The following is a 12,835-nucleotide window of genomic DNA, read 5'->3' as shown; positions in this document are numbered from 1 at the left end:
TGTACCTATAATTGAGAAGAAACTTGAGAGGTGAGCCTATTACTTCTCCCAAAACTTCTTGTGATTTTTCTCCCAAGGGTAAATACATAATCCAAGGTCTTATTTCTTTTAAGTATGAAGGAAAGGAAAGAGATCATATTATGATAATGTCTTGGTACTTAGGTAATTATCAAATTTCTGTGGATTAAAAAGTAATACTTTATTTAAATTCTATATGTATGTATGATCTTCACATAATTTTTACACTTAAAGGAGAGTTGCACAAATAGTTGAATGTTCCCATATACCTTTGTGCAGCTACCATCTTACACAATCATATAATTATCGAAACTAATAAATCAATCTTGGCAACAATACTGTTAAGCAAAGTACAGAATTTACTCAGATGTCACCTGTTCTCTTCTCTCTTCCAGGATCCAAGCCACAATCCCACATTGCTTTTAGTGATATTGTTTTGGTAGTTTCCTCTGATCTGTTCTTCAGCCTTCCCTTACCTTTCAGACCTACTGTGACTGTCAGCTTTTTTTCCCTGAAAGCACCCCTTAATGGGTGTGCTCCCACTGCAGTCCTTTCTCTATTGATCCATCCTCCCAGGATTCTGGGCACACATGCCCACATGTCCAGTGTATTGTTTTTCTCCAAGCTACCAAGGCTGGGGTTGAACTGCAGCTGGCCACATTAGACCTGTAACCACTAGACTAAAAACCCAGATTTTCTTTTTCTTGAGTGGTATGGCATTTGAAATATATTTAGGATATCCATCTAAGTTCATTTAAAAGCTTTAATAGAAGAACACTGACCATCTCTACCAGTACTGAACTAGGGGGTAGTTTGCAAAAAAATGATGAAATATGGTTCATAACCTTCCCAAGTGGGTCTATGTTATGATCCTCCTACCTCAGCCTACCAAGTAGCTGGAACCATATGTGCCTGCCTACACCCATCTTTTTTAACAGGTTCTCCATGTGTTGCCCAGGCTGACTTCCAGCACATGATCCTCGTGTCTCAGGCTCCCATTAGCTGGGACTAAGCTACCCACTGGGCTTTTGAGTGGATAGCTTAGTAATCAAACACAAGCTTCCCGTGAGGCCTGAGCCTGAGGAGTGGCAGTATCTTAACAGCATGTGCTTCTAGAACTAGACCATGTTTTTAACCCAAACTGATGAAAGGGAGTTTTTCTTCTCTTAAGGTTTTTGCCATAGGGCATGTGTGTGCTTACTGGAGAGAGACAGACAGGGAAAGTGAGAAATCAGTCCCCCCAGAGGAATGGCCACAACCACATCCCCTCGCCTCCATTCTCCTCCTGGGTTTTTGGGCACACACACACTAGTGTCCAGCATGAATTTCCAGGGCCCAGAGCCCAGGACTTGAACCACAGTTGGGAGAGAGGGAGCTTTTAAGTACTTTGTAGAGAAAATAGTGTATTTTAAACACTGGGTTTTTCAACTTGAGACAAGAATGCCTTTTAGCAAATTGTCTGAAATTTAAAATATCTTTCCTCCTACTGAGCATCAGTCAGGTCTACATTCCACTAGAGAAATGACCATTTGGTTATGCAAAGGAAGATTTTTCAGTCTTTTGTTATACAAAAGAATTGTTTCAGTAGCTCTTTAATCTCATAACTTTTTTGCAATAATCTCATGATTAGTAATCCTGCAGGACCAAGAGTACAAATGTATATCCTGAGACATCTGTGACAATTTGCACCAAGACTTTTTTCTTATAGTTGAGAAGTGCCAAAGGAGAGTAAACACTGAGATTACTTATGTTAACTGCCCCATTCTTGTAAAATAAATTCAAGCAAACTATAGAAAACATAAGGAAATGGAAGTTCCCTCAGCCCCCACCTGAATTCAGGCAAACTAGAATGAGTATACACAAATTAAATGCTGCTGGTTATTCTGCTGCCTGAAATGATAGCCATATGACTGCAAAGCCCCGAAAATGTGATTCCTTTGAGTTCAAGTGTGCTGCACTTATAGAATACTACACATTGGCTCTTTTAAATTCTTACTACAAAAAGATAAGATAATCATCATTTTTTCAAACCAGCAAATGACTTAATGGTTAAGTCTCTCCTACATGGCCAACCACAATTTGAGTCTTGGACCCGGTGGCTTCAAACTCACACTGTGCATGCGTACGTGCATGCATGCATGTCCGCATGCCCATGATCCCAAGAGGAAAATGGAGAAGGGATGGCAGTGTGGCCATCCCCCCCCCCTCGGGGGTGTGTGTGTAATTTCTCTCTTTCTGTCTCTGTCTCTCTGGCAAGTGTACACACCTTATAGAAAAAAATCTCTTGGAAAAAAAAAGTAATCGTGACCAGCAGGTGGCATGGTGGTTAAGGTACTGGACCACGTGGCCAACCATGGTTTGAGTCCTGGACCAGGTGGCTTGCTTTCTTTCTTTGTGTTTCTCTCTGGTCAAATTAAAATAAATAAATGAATAAATAAAAATTTTAAAAAATAAAGAATTCTTTAAAAAAAATCATTTAAAACTATATTGAAATTTTTTTTATGTATTGAGTTTAAATATTAATGCTAATTTTACTTGTTTCTTTTTAATGTGGCTGTTTGAAATTTTTTAATTATATAGCTCACATGGCTTATAAAGCATTGTTTTAGTGTCAACTTTCAGAGGTTTATCTCAGTTTACCAATTAGGAATCCACCATTTTCAGGAAATTGAGACCAACTTGAAAATGCTTTCATTTACAAACTGATAGTATTGGATTCTACAGGTAATTAACTTTTTCTCTTCTAATTTGTAGGAAGAGCAGTAAGCCTCATGAAGACATCATTGGTATCAGATCTCAAAACCAAGGCTCTTTGGCACAGGGAAAGAATTTTTAATGAGTAAATTTTCATCTCTAAATCAGAAAGTGAAGCAGACCAAATCCAATGTAAATATTGGCAACCTACGAAAGCTAGGAAACTTCGCAAAACCTGAAACAAAAGTTAACTTTCTTAAACCAAACTTAAAAGTAAATCTTTGGAAATCAGATAGTAGTCTTGAAACCATGGAAAACACAGGAGTGATGGATAGTAAGGTCCAGGCAGAGTCTGATGGGGACATTTCTTCAGATAATGACTCATACTACTCTGATGAATTCCTTACAAATTCCAAGTCTGATGAAGATAGGCAGCTAGCTGATTCCTTAGAGAGTGTAGGTCCGATAGATTATGTTCTTCCTAGTTGTGGTATTATCCTTCAGCACCTCGGCTAGGCGGTCGGTCCCAGTCTATCAGCAGCACTGATGTTAGCGTCCATGTTCCTTCAGAGATGACTGCTGCTCAAGGAAGTGGGCTCGGAAGAGGCCAGGAGTCTCCCTTGAAGAAAAGTCCTTCTGCTGACAACATACACATATTGACTGGCTTTGCTAAGCCTGTGGATATTTACTGCCACAAATTTGTGCAAGATGCACAAAACAAAATGACCCAACTATCAGAGACCAGGTCTGTGTCTCAGCAGGCTAGTGAGGAAGGAAATCAAATGACCAATCAGGTTGCCAATGAAGAAACCCAATCAGAATCAATGGAACAGACACCTTCTCGACCATCTCAATTAGATGTGTCTTTTTCTGCAACAGGCCCACAGTTTTTGTCAGTTGAACCAGTACATGCAGTTGTATCTCAAAAGACCCCTGGCTCTGGTTCCAGCATGCTTGAACTTGAGACAAGGCTTCACGTAACTCCTTCTCCTTCAGAGAGCAGTAGCAGCAGAGCAGTCTCTCCCTTTGCCAAGATTCGAAGTTCCATGGTCCAGGTTGCAAGTATCACTCAAGCTGGATTAACCCATGGGATAAACTTTGCAGTGGCAAAAGTTCAGAAGAGTCCTGCAGATCCTGAAGTGGTTAATGAAGCCCAGCAAAATGAACTTAAAAATATGTTTACACAATGCCAGACAAGAATAATTCAGATTTAGGTTTTTAGACACAAAGAATCCAGTGATTTTTATTTTAAAAATGGAAAAATTAGTTGTTTTCATTTATTAGGCTATTTTAACTGTATTGTCTGAATCTTAGGGATCACAAATTTAATTATGTTTGTTGGGAAGAGTTTTTAAAAGGAGTCTGAACCTGAGCAGATTTCCAAATTTAAAAGCCAGGACCACACAGGTGTATCCTCGTATAGACCTGTATCACACACTACAGAGAGCAATTTGTTATTTTAAAGTAATTCAGGATTAGATCAGGTTGGACATAACCTGAAAAGTTTTTTTTCAAGTGGGGTGGGTAGAGTATATGAAGTAGACCACAAAGGGGTTGGACATAGACATATAGAAGATTAGCATTTTTCTAAATTGTCAGTTCATTTCTGTGTGTTATCTCTATAAATTATACATTTAGTTTTTAGTGATTTTAAAGTGTTTTCAGTGTGAAGCATTTGGATATAAAAAAAAAGCTAGTTTCAATGGCTTAACTATTCCCTGTGAAGAGTTCATTGAAGATTGACAGTATAGTCAAGAAATACATTCCCTTTTGATCCTCATTTTCCCTAAATTCTACTTAAAAAAATTAAAAATATTCTGCCACCTATATACCCCAGAATCTAGGAGCATTATGACTTGTCGATCAAAGCAAAACCTGATATATCAGACATGAATACCAGCACCTATTAAATTTTATTTTGTTGTTTGGAGGAATGTAATATATGTATATTGGCTATTGGAAATTCCAACGGAAGTTTTCAAGGCGTAATTTTTTTTCCAGGACATTCCTCAACATTTTACGTAGACTGTCGAAACTATAGAAAATTTAGTCTAAAGCACAATTGTGCTAGCACTGGTTTTATGACTATAGCCCTGACCACACAGAACCAGGGCGGCCTTTTAACCACACAGTATCCGTTTTCTGATCCTTAGAGCCTTACTCTGTTGAAGTGATTCTCAGCTCAACATTATGTCTGTTGTAACTTTGATAAGCATTCCACTTTTGTTATTTATTGGTGGTATCTTTTTGTTTTTGAAGTGTCAAATCTTGTGACTATTAAAATAAAGTACTATTGTAATTTAAAGTGACTGTGTACCAGAATTCCTTGCATAACATTTCAGAGGTCAAAGATCCTGAGTTCACATCCCAGGACCTCCTTCAACACCCAGGGCACATGTGTATCCACAATCCAGGCCTGCTGGGACAGGGGATCACAAAATGAAGACCTTGTTGGGGTGTCTTTCTCCCATAGAAGGAAAGAGAGAGGCTGATATTAAATCAGATTAAAGGATTTGTAAGCAGGGTAAATTTGTTATTAGATCTTATCTGAGCTCTTCCAAATATTTTACTCCTTTGAGAAATGCTTCCATGATTTTAGAACTGACAAAATAGACTATGAATCATATCTTAAAACCCGAACATTCATAACTGAAGGCTTTATTGTGTTACTTCCTGTTCTGATTTGATAATACTGGGTTCTACAACATAAGAGGAAAGCACAAGCCAAGGTCTGCTGGCAATATTTGTTTTGAGCTGGCCCTGTGGCTTCCATGTGGCCAATAGCGTTTTGAATTCTGAAACTGACAACTTGAAAAACATGTTGAATATGTTTATATACATGCTTAACGTCCCAACTGGATGGAAAAAGAAATAGGATTGCAGTGTGACTACACCCCACTATGGGGTGCTTTTTCCCTTTTCTGGTCTCTGGTAAGTGTCTGCACATCCACCACCCCCCCACCCCCCAGAAAATTTTTTTTTTGAATCCACAGAAATTAGTTCCAGAGAGACTTCCAACACTAAAATTAGCTTAAGGTGAGTTCTATATTAGCTTGGTTCCACAGGGTTATACAAATGTCAGTTCAGTTTCCTGGTCATTCAGACAGTATCTTGCCTTGGAGCAACAAACTTGAATGTACACAAATACAGGCAAAGAGAAAGGGGCTTCTGAAGCTGAGAGCTGATCTGCCTGGAAAGGACTTGAGTGAAAGGATACCGCCCTGTACCATCTCCCGTCCTTTATTCTACCTCTTAACAGTTTCCCACCAAGAGCATGTAGAGTCTTTTTCCACATAGAAAATCACATAGGATGCTCAATCTTATCATTCAAAACAAACAGCCCAAAGTACTGGTTAATTTGGGAAGTTTCATTTATTGGAAGAAGGGTTCTTTAGAGGGAACTTTTCTGCAAGACTGAGGAAATGAAGTATTTCTCTTTGGTAAATTACAATTTACATTGGCACATAAACACATGGTAACTAGTTCTAGGATAGTTTAAGAAAATTATTTTTTTCTCACATATCCAGTTGAGCCATTTTATTTCTAAAAGTTTAAAGAAAATCTAGTCTACCAGTTATAAAAATGAAAACCAGTTAGAATTCTAATATAAACATTATTTACATTAGTTTATAAAAATAGATTTGAGTTTATGAAAAGTTAATTTTGCTGAACTAGTAATTTATACTTCACTTCATTAGGCATAATGAATTCCTTGATTTTTCAAGGCTGACCCTGTTTCCTTAACAATGTCATTTAGGCCTTACAAGAAAAAATTTAAGGACTCATTGGATCTGTTTCCAACTAGGTAAGTTATTGACTAAAAGAAATTTTTGCATATGCCATAGGTAGTTTAAGAAAGTAATGTTCCAACCTTACTGAAGGTTTTTGTTGCCATAATTATACTGTTACAGTGTATTATTTTGCTGTCTAGCTATGGGTAATTTATTTTGTGTTCCTTTAGAAATGTGTGTATTGAAACTGTAATTGGTCTGGGGAAAATCCACCTGCAATTCTATCAGAGCATTACTAGACTAGCAGATGTTAGCTGATTCCAACATATTTGGAACAAACTGATGATAAATGAGTATAAAAAGCTCAAAATAGGGACCAGCAGTTAGCCTAATGGCTATGTTGCTGGACTCCCATGTAGTCGACTGTGGTTTGTGTCCCGGACCTGGTGGTTTAAACTCATGCCGGGTGCGTGTGTGTGCGTGCCCAAGATCCCGAGAGGAGAATGGATTGTGGCATGGCCATCCCCCCGGGGGGGTGATTTCTCACTTTCTGTCTCTGTCTGTCTGGCGAGCGCATGCGCCCTATAGCAAAAACCTCTCAAAAAAAAAAAAAAAAACTCAAAATATAATCATCAAAGCAACTAAATGACAACCCCTCCCCCCTTTTTTTTTGCTGAAGAGGGTATTTCTAAGTTTTCTGTTTTGCTTATTTCATATTTGAGCAAAACACCATACGGCAGCATTCCCTTATGTGAGTCCCATCAAACAGTGGTTCTCAAATGCATGGGGCAGTAATGAGAAAAATAAAGACAATGTAATAGGTTCCCTCTACCCCATCAAAAACTTACATTTACTCGGATTAAAGGATTCTCTCTTATTCTGAATTTGTCCTTTTATGAAAAAAAAGAAAGGTGATAATTACTTGGCAAAATAAACTGGCAACCATGTCAATACCCAAAGTTTTTAAAAATGTTACTGGTCCATGAAATCCTGAAGTTTGGGAACCATGCAATGTAAAAATGACTAGTTTCATAAACTGTTAACTGTTAAGTGGAAAAAGTTTCAGTGGCTAAGATGTCTACATAATGACACTATGGAATTTTACATGGCTAAGTGAATCAATGGAAGTACATCCCACTCTGTGACTTGGACCACTGAACACTTATTTATACCCATTGTTAACTGGAAAGACACAACTCAGAAGTATACAATCCTCTGATTTTCAAACTGCAACAGTTTACTTCAAATGAAGTTATTAATATTAACATTTCAACAGAGTCTGGCCTATGACTTCGCTGAAGCTAAGGAAATAGTATAATCAGCAACATTATCAATATTAAACTTTAATATCAAATACATTTTTGTACATAGTTACTAATTTATATAATTATAAAACAAACTTCAAAAGCTCCATAAAATCAGTGAGGTAAAAGTCCTTACTGAATATAATATAAACTTCAGGTGTTTCTAGTCTTGATTTCAAGAAAGTCATTGGGTTTTGATACAAATTATCTATAAAACAATGTGGTATAAATGATACTTGAATTTTACAATGATGTGGCTACAGTTTTCCCATTACTCTTCATTAATATCAGATTTTAAAGTTCATTTCCATTCACACATTTTTGTTGCTGAAGCCTAGTTCTTCTTAAAGACTCTAGCTGCTTTGCTCTTAGCCACCGTTCCCTTGACAGCGTTGTCTGACCCGCACTGAGAGACAGAAACCTGGTTTGAAATAACAGAAACAAATTTAAGCCTAGAGCTAAGATAGTAACTTAAATAAGACTTTAAAAATACAGTCAACCTTAGGAGACAAGACTGTCTGGTAGCTAAACTTAAGTGAGATTTCTACAGAGGAATTTTTGGAGAGTCTAAATCGGTGGGTGGCTCACTCTGGGAAGCTTACAGGGCAAGCAGTATGCCAGTTCTACTGAAGAGACTGCTGGTCAAACGAACTTCCACCTCAGTGAGCCCTTGTATATGAGTTTTTAAAAGAAAAGTTCATTTCTGCTGTTAGCCGTTTTCCTCAGTTACTGCTGAATGAAGCAGGATGCTTATAAGCAGGTTACTAAAAAATCAGACTTATACAACTCACCGGGCTACCACGAGCAACTGGTGGAGATCATCAGCAGTGATACTCTGAGGGTCGTTCTTACGCATTTCCACAAAGTCATCTTCAACTGCCTTTATCAAAAAAGTAAAAATAGATTTAAAGTAAGCATATCAGCTATGTCTTAGATATATGAGATAATATAGGCAAAAAGATTGAGAACACACAAATAATGCTGAAGAATATATTCTAAACAAGATAACAAACCGCAGGTTCATTTGAAAATGTGAAACAGACATAAACATCAGCAACTCGCCTTGCTAACACGATGCCTTTAAACAAAGGGAAAAGTATTGCAATGAAAATGGCAAAGTAAGGACCTCTGACATCTATCACCACTTGGGAACACATTGATTAAAACTGGCTTTTTAAGAACTCTGGAAAGAAAAAGATGCTTGCAGAAATCTGGGAAACATTTATTCAAGAAAAACAGGTGACTCTTGGTAAGAATGTTGTTTGTTTATTTATTTTTGGGGAGAGGTTTTTGTTTTTGTTTTTGGCTATAGGGCATGTGTGCTCGCCAGAGACAGAGAGACAGAAAGCGAGAAATCAACCCCCCAGGGGGGATGGCCATGCCGCAATCCCTTCTCCTCCATTCTCCTCGGGATCTTGGGCACACGCACCCGGCCTGAGTTTTAAGCCACTGGGTCCGGGACGCGAACCGCGGTCGACTACGGGGAAGTCCAGCAACATAGCCATTACGCTAACTGCTGGTCCCAGAATGTTGGGTTTTATAGCATGTTAATTTGCCATGTTCCTATATCCCATGTCCCCCACACCTGTGTGACAGCCATGAAAACTAACAGTCTGGAAACCATGGGAGAGAGCAGACTAAGGCAGCAATTCCTTCAAAGGCCTCTCCTAGAGAGCCCGGCTCTGTGGCCTGGTGGTTAAGAAAGCTGGAAGCCCACATGACTGACTACATGATTCAAGACTAGGCCCTCGCAGCTTGAAAAAACATGCTGGGCACATGTACATGCATGCCCCAAATCCCAACAAGATGGAGAAATGGAGAAGGGATTGTGAAGTGACCATTTTCATAGGGGGTACTTTTTCCTTTCCCTCTCTGGTTCTTTGATAGCACACTTGCTTTCTGGCCAATTAAAAAAAAAAAAAAAAAAAAAGGCCTTTCCCAGAGAATTGTCATTATCTGACTGATGGATCCTCAAAGAACCCCTTTGTACAGTTGTCTTAGTTCTGATTCAGAACCTGACCAATGTGAACAACCTCTTTCCCCAGGACATTTAGCCAAACAGACAAACTGTTTTTTCCTTTTTATTTACTTCTTCCATGGGCGGGGGAGAGAGGGGGGCAACAGGGCCCCCATGCTGCCATCTACCCAGTCTCAGCAAGCTGAATCATGGGCATGTGTGTACCAAGTGTGCTAGGGAGGTAACTGGGTATGAACCCACAACTCCTACCATATGGGCTCAGTTGCATTTCTGATATGCTACCATCTGGCTTCAGAAACAATTACTAATCACCTCAGCTGCCTGAGACATTAGATAATAGTTATGGCAAACAGGGTAACCCAAACCTTTAAAAGAATTAGTTGTAGACTGGGCTATCCAAGGCTTTCAAAATCTTACATATTGATTTCTATAAATTCACAAGGCTATGTACATGCTCAGAGACCTTAAGTTCCCACCTCTGATAATAGTGAGGCTCTGCACAGACAGGAAATAAAGACTAAGGTAGGGTTGTAAACTGCAGGGCTGAGTGCTGAAGGCTTGCCCCTACATGTAATAGCCCCTCAGCTTGCACTGGGAGACTTACTGTTTCCAGTGGCACAGTGGTTAAAGTACTGGACTCCCTCATGAACAAACAAAACCACAGTTCAAGTCCTAGATATGGCAGCTTGAAACTCGTGCCAAGCATGTGTGCCCAAAATCCTGTGAGAAAGACTGAAGGGACTGTAGTGTGGCTATCCCACCAGGGTGGTGGGGGGAAGATTTCTTGTTTTCTGTCTGTCTCTTTGGTAAGCACACGTGCCCACGTGGGATCCAGCATTTTAACCATTACAACACCGGTTGGCCTGAGAAATCCTTTCTCTTAATCCAAACGTACCTTTGTTATTTCATCAGATATGCTATAATCCAGGAATCTCAAAAGGGTCAGATAAATGCGAAATTTGTTCAGCACAGAAGGCAGCACCGCTGAGAGAAGGCTATTCATGTACTCCTCCATGTTTGGTGGAATTAGCTGGGGTTGCAAGTGAATCTGGCAGTCTGCCTAAAAAAGAGAAAAAGTACACAGTATTTTCCAAGTTCATTCATTAATCTATATTTTCAGAAGGATATATCATCTCTACCAGCCCCTAAGAGAATCAAAAAATACCATTCATTATTTGCGAAGTGGGAGGGGATCTGTTCCTATTAATTTACATGAATAATAATAACTACCTGAGTAATAATTATGAAAGTGAGCTTTTCTTTAATTAATTGTTCCCTCAGCTGTACCAATAAGCATATTAAAAAGGTAACCAACTTCTAAAAAGTAGCTAATTACAATGTTTAGCACCCTTTCCCCCAGAAAACTTGCCAATGAGCATTTTATTCATAGTCAAGAGGGTTTCTCATTAATCACAGGTAAACATTATTACAGAGACAGCCTAGACATTTTAAACAATGGGAGTATTTCTCATCATCTTCAGAATAAAAAGCTTTCTTTATCAGCCACTCTGATGACATTCCAGAGTATTTCATCATAAAGCATAAAAATAATTACCAAGTCATTAGGGACATAGGGACATTTTAAAACAAACTCTGAAATATTTCTTACCTAAGATTGGCAAAAAAAACAACAGGACAAAGATAGCAAGAACAGAAACCTGATGTTAACCAGGTAATTTACAATTTCTGTTTTCTATGCTTTGATGTGGGAGTTTCTGCGGCCAAAAGCTTTGTTTGTGGGATTTGCTGACAAGGCAGGAACAGAATGATCAATTTCCTATGAGCAGCCCGAATTTTTTAAACAAATATAACCTATTAATACTAAGTACTGGACCAGCATGTGGCGTGGTGGCTGGTTAAGGCACTAAACTCCTACAAGGCCAACCATGGTTTGGGTCCCGATCTTGGTGGCTTGAAAATCATGCCAGGTGTATGTTTGTGTACACCCAAAATCCCAAAAGGAAAATGGTGTGGCCATTCACCCTGGGAGATGATTTCTCACTTTCCCTTTCTCTCTGATGAGTGCACATATGGCAAATACTTAAAAACAAAACTAAGCACCAAGAAACAACAAAAGAGTATCTTTCAGTATAATCTTCTTCTATTTGAAAATGATCTATCATGGGGTCAGCAGGTAGTAGGATGTTTATGGTGGTGGATTCCCACATGGCCAACTGTGGCTCTAGTCCCAAATCTGAGGGCTTGCTTTCTTACTTTCTCTGTCTCTTCCTGGTCAAATTAAAAATAATAATCATAAATAAATAATTCACTTTTTTAAAAAAGAAAGAAAATGATTTATCATACCGGTAAGAGTGACCTCCCTTCCGAAGTAATGAAAACATTAATATTGCAGGGGAATTCCATCTGGTGATAACTGAAGTCATAATCCACTTTCTGCCAAGTTATTAGATTGCTCAGGGCAGTCACATTGTGAACACCTAGAAAAGCGAGAAAATTTTCAGTTGTTTTATTTTTTTTAGATTTTTGCCATAAGGTGCATGCACTTGTTGGAGAAACAGAGAGACAAAGACAAAAAGAGAGAAACTGAGAAACCATCACTCAAAGGGGATGGCTAAACTGCAATTCCTTCTTTACTCTTCTTTTGGAATTTTGGGCACAAATGCACATATGCCTAGCATGTTTTTCTTGTCTTTAACATTTTTGTTAACTAAAGTCCATAGTTTATTCAGATCCTGTTTATATGATGAATTTCCAGCACATATGGCTTTACAGGCAGCCCTTGTGAATCATTTTCAGATCCTTTTAATGGCTCTTGTCCCCTTCAGACCTTCATTTGTTATTGTTTTTATTTATTTACGGTCATTCACTGTATATCAATACAGTATACAAAATAAGATTTTCCATCCAGAATACATTGTATATTAGCTCAATCAAGGATATTACCATACATGTTACTATCAACCAATTATTTTCCATTGCTCCCCCCCCACCTCTCACCCTCTGCCATTTCCCACCCTCCTTCCACACTGCCTCTGGTATCTACAGTTGTTTTCCATGCCTTTTTTTATTTCTCCATATTTTATTGATTCACTAAAGATCTTAATTTAAAAACCTTCAATAGCTGATATATATATATATATATATATATA

The 12,835-nt window shown here is 38.5% G+C and overlaps 2 protein-coding genes across 2 annotated transcripts in view; one reads left to right on the top strand and one right to left on the bottom strand.

The window, feature by feature from the left end:
* Window positions 1–7: 7 nt before the first annotated feature.
* Window positions 8–3,975, top strand: INPP5F (inositol polyphosphate-5-phosphatase F; the record flags this gene model as incomplete). The annotated part of the gene is given in 4 exon segments (XM_006172313.3): window positions 8–30; window positions 2,773–2,849; window positions 2,852–3,208; window positions 3,211–3,975. Coding segments are annotated over 4 exon segments (1,173 nt in total), but the record flags the coding sequence as incomplete, so codon positions are not given.
* A 3,274-nt stretch (window positions 3,976–7,249) lies between these two features.
* The window catches only part of MCMBP (minichromosome maintenance complex binding protein), a 31,830-nt gene continuing 26,244 nt past the window's right edge, over window positions 7,250–12,835 (bottom strand). Inside the window, exons 12-15 of the mRNA XM_014586098.2 lie at window positions 12,030–12,163; window positions 10,621–10,785; window positions 8,539–8,627; window positions 7,250–8,168 (exon numbers count right to left, since the gene is read on the bottom strand). Of these exons, the coding sequence (XP_014441584.1) occupies window positions 8,042–8,168; window positions 8,539–8,627; window positions 10,621–10,785; window positions 12,030–12,163 (515 nt within the window). The 3' untranslated portion in view covers window positions 7,250–8,041. The remainder of the gene's footprint in view (window positions 8,169–8,538; window positions 8,628–10,620; window positions 10,786–12,029; window positions 12,164–12,835) is intronic.

The sequence above is a fragment of the Tupaia chinensis genome, unplaced genomic scaffold, assembly GCF_000334495.1.
Source record: "Tupaia chinensis unplaced genomic scaffold, TupChi_1.0 Scaffold000113_1, whole genome shotgun sequence".
Classification (NCBI taxonomy): Eukaryota; Metazoa; Chordata; class Mammalia; order Scandentia; family Tupaiidae; genus Tupaia; species Tupaia belangeri.
Note: the sequence above shows the minus strand (reverse complement) of the source record. Positions and strands in the feature narration are given on the sequence as shown.